The 3,801-nt window shown below is 34.4% G+C and overlaps 1 protein-coding gene across 1 annotated transcript; it reads right to left on the bottom strand.

Moving 5' to 3' along the window:
• Positions 1–910: 910 nt before the first annotated feature.
• Positions 911–3,265, bottom strand: LOC107824116 (cytochrome b561 and DOMON domain-containing protein At3g07570). Its single transcript, XM_016650850.2, has 4 exons — positions 2,970–3,265; positions 2,476–2,878; positions 1,310–1,593; positions 911–1,209 (listed from the first exon to the last, which is right to left on the bottom strand). The coding sequence occupies exons 1-4, from the start codon at positions 3,147–3,149 to the stop codon at positions 976–978; spliced, it is 1,101 nt and encodes a 366-aa protein (XP_016506336.1). The 5' UTR covers positions 3,150–3,265; the 3' UTR covers positions 911–975.
• Between the last annotated feature and the right edge of the window lie 536 nt (positions 3,266–3,801).

Here is a 3,801-nt window from a genome sequence, read left to right on the forward strand (position 1 = left end):
TAACCTAATCCTTTTTTGTAAGACCCGCATAGAAATATGCCACTGATGTGAGTAAAGCCAAAGCAACAGTAGTATTTATATCATTCGTGGGTGCGGCTAACTCCCCATGAGGTAATTGTATGATTTTCCAAGGTGAAAGAGCTCCTGACCAATTATAACAAAAATAAATAAAAACAAAGTGCCAATAAAAGGAACCCAGGGCCCATATTCTTCGCCAATTTGAATTTTACTCATATTTCGAATAAATTCAAGAACATATTCTTTTGAAATTGAGAAGAAAATTGTGCTTGTATGAGGGAATTAAGCAGACAGACATGGGGAATAGGAATGGGGAGGGTTACGGTTACAATTAATCCCTATATTTAAGGGATCCTTCTTTTATTATGGTTTTGTGTGTGTGTGTGTGTGTATATATATATATAAATAAATAAATAAATAAAAATATAGTGCCAATAAAAGGAACTCAGGGCCCATATTCTTAGCCAATTTGAGTTCTACTCACATCTCCAATAAATTCAAGAACATATTCTTTTAAAATTGAGAAGAAAATTGTGCTTGTATGGGGGGAATTAAGCAAGACAGACATGGGGAATAGGAATGGGGAGGGTTACGGTTATAATTAATCTATATATTTAAGGGATCCTTCTTTTATTATGGTTTTTTTTGTGTGTGTATATATATATATATAGACACAATATAATTTTTAAGAAACCTAAAGAAAAGTAGTAAATAAGTTTCTAATATAGGATAGCTAGGTAAAATCCCTTAGTTTTTGGACCGCTATTCAAATTTTAGTCGTCGTTTGAAATATAATTAAAAAATATTTACTTTTAAATTTGAAATACAAAATACTCTGCATAAGCCCTCATTGTTTGGTTGAAATGTAAAAGAATTTATGTTTGATATGCTATTTTTGGAAGAAATATGAAGAATAAAAAGCTCATAATACATGAATGGATGACGTAGAGAAGATTTCTATTTTGTGGTCATCCACATTCTGATCTCTAGAATGGCAGCAGTGGTAAACAATACAAATAGAGTAACAGCAAAACCAACATTCCAAGCAGTCCCTGCATCTCCTAAATGGATTCCATAGAAAATATTTACTGCTGCCAAAAGTATCAGAACCCTTCCCAGTGTGTAATGGTACCAATTCCAATATTTTCTCACTTTGGATTCCTTGCCTGGTCGAGCCAAAAATGCAATAACCTAACCATATAAACAAATAGGCCAGTTTGATCTACTAGAGTGAAAGTAAAATACAAAGTGAAAGAGGGTGATTGTAAATTTAGTCATAGATGAAACAAACCTGCAAGCAACCAAGAACGAGAATGAAGATGCCAAGGGCTTTGTGTCTATCAACATCAACACTAAGACGATCTTCGAGAACAAAACCACAGATAATACCCGCAAATCCAAGGAGAAAGCCAAGTGATTGAATGGTGGTGTGAGAGTAAAACCATATTGGATCATATTGCCTCAAGTATCTAGCAACCATTGCCCCTATTGGTATCACAATGCCCCAGCTAAACATGTTTAAGAGTCCATGACTTCTCCTCAGATTTGCATAAGGGGTCTTTGATTCACTTTGACCTGTTGCACAACATCACAAAATTATCAACAAATGAATTTATTAAATTAACATGATATCAATGCAGATGTCCTGAATTCGAGAATATATACATTATCCGACTGAAAATGTACATCTCATCTACCAAACAGTCTACGATAATTAGATGAGATGTTACATAATAAAATATCAGGCCTACTCCAAATTATTTTTAGTTTTTTCCCAGCTTTGTCTTAAAAATTATGCAAATCAGATTTTGATAGTGACATCTCAAGTCGGAGTTGAATTGGGAAAAGTCCACCAAAAGGAACAGCCTTTGCAGGTGACTTCTTTGGAATAATTGGCACGTTCATGGCAGCTTAATTTTCTTTTATACTAGTGAGATTTGTTCAAAGGTTGGTTTTAAATCAGCTCCATTATCTTAAAAAGTAATACCTTCTCCAACTTGAACTAAACTTAAAACGTTGACTATTAAAACATTGACATAAACAGGAGTACAACTCATTCTGACATTGGAGCTACAATATTACAGTTGCAATAATTCAATGGATGTGAGTTGTAGAAACTAGGATTTTGAGTTATTTATATATATTAAATGGATTTCTTTGAAGATTATAATCGTATTATTATACATAGTAGTTAGTGGTAGTTGATAAAGTAGTAGTTGGTCACCCACCGGAGATAAAAAACAGGCAAAACGCTTTCATCACTTGCCACGTAGACCCCTGGTATGGACTTTTTAATAAACACATAAATTAACCAATTAAGAAGAGTAGTATTTGTTTCAACAATTTCCAAACTCCAGGAACCAATAATTTGTAAATTTTCTCCTATCACTAGTGTTAAAGAGACGCGATGTGCGAAGAATAGTAAAGAAAATACAAAATATGTATTGAGTAACTAACCAGAGGTATAATCGAGGAAAGTGGAGGTATGTTCCCGATGTTGGGACAAGCGGTAGTTGACGGGGGAAGGCAGGCGTCCATTAGGGCCAAGTGAGTAAATTAAGCGATTACTGGGCATTTCAGTGTTCAATTGAAAAGCCATATAAATCCTTGAATTTTCAGCTGCAATAGAAGATGTCACATTCACAAGTTGAAGATTTCCCTGATCGGGCAAAACTTGCTCCGGCGATTGTCCGCCCAGAAAATATCTTTTCATTCTGGAAGATCCGTCGGTGCTCACCCACCCTACAATCGCACTGGACCCCTCCATTTTCCCGTCTCGTGAAAATCCCATCCCTATGAATGAATTCGAATTCGGTGCTGATAGTACAAAGCTCCATACTTTTGTATCCGTTTGCATATACTAAATAATCACGATAAGTGTTACTCTTTATATAACAAAAAAAATTATAAATAAAAGTAAATAGAGAAAGGTGTTTGTTAAAAAGACTTACTCTCAGGATATAGTTTTGTGCAGCCCATACTGAAACACAACGAAAAGAAGATGCATCAAAGAGAGGTTTGTTTTTGAGGTTAAGATTCGAATTACATGAATCTGTGCCTTGACAATCTACTTGGGAACTCAATATTTGGACGAAGAAAAACAAGGCAAAAATATTATAACGTGTCTTCATCTCTAGCTTCTCTCTTTTCAACTTCTCTCTTTTCGTGTGAAATATGAAACACGGGGAAAAGCGATGATTTTTAGTGAATGGAGAGAGAGAGAGATGATGAAGTAGTTGACTAATTGATTTGTTTATGGTGAGTGGGTAGTGGAGTATTATTATATTCGGAAACTTAATTAATTCATTTGGTAATAACACTCGTATGAAGACTAACTTAACTCTGTTTTATTTTTAAGAAATAAAAGTAGTGTGATGATTGATTGAGATTGTGAATTTCTGCATTACTGTATTTGGCTGGCGTCTATATTCTATGGCCTACCACTGATTACAATCTAACTTGTATTTCATATCTTTTACTACGTGTTATTAATCAATAGGTAATGTAAGTAGTTTTTAAATGGTGTACATATGTTATACACCTTAAATTTAAAGACAGACATAATACCCAAAGGATGCCAATAGGAAAAAATAATACTCCGTAATAGCTTACGAAAGACTAAAGGGAAATTGGAAAATAGAAGAGCAATGGGTCATCCTGAAAGTTGTGTGTTCCCTTTCTTTAGTAACCTCTTTTTTCACACACACCCCTCCAAAAAAAAAAATATATAGATGACCTTCATTTTCTTGCGACTCTGTCAATCGTTTGAGTTGCTTCCGTTCA

The sequence above is a fragment of the Nicotiana tabacum genome, chromosome 2 (assembly GCF_000715075.1).
Source record: "Nicotiana tabacum cultivar K326 chromosome 2, ASM71507v2, whole genome shotgun sequence".
In the NCBI taxonomy this organism is placed as follows: domain Eukaryota; kingdom Viridiplantae; phylum Streptophyta; class Magnoliopsida; order Solanales; family Solanaceae; genus Nicotiana; species Nicotiana tabacum.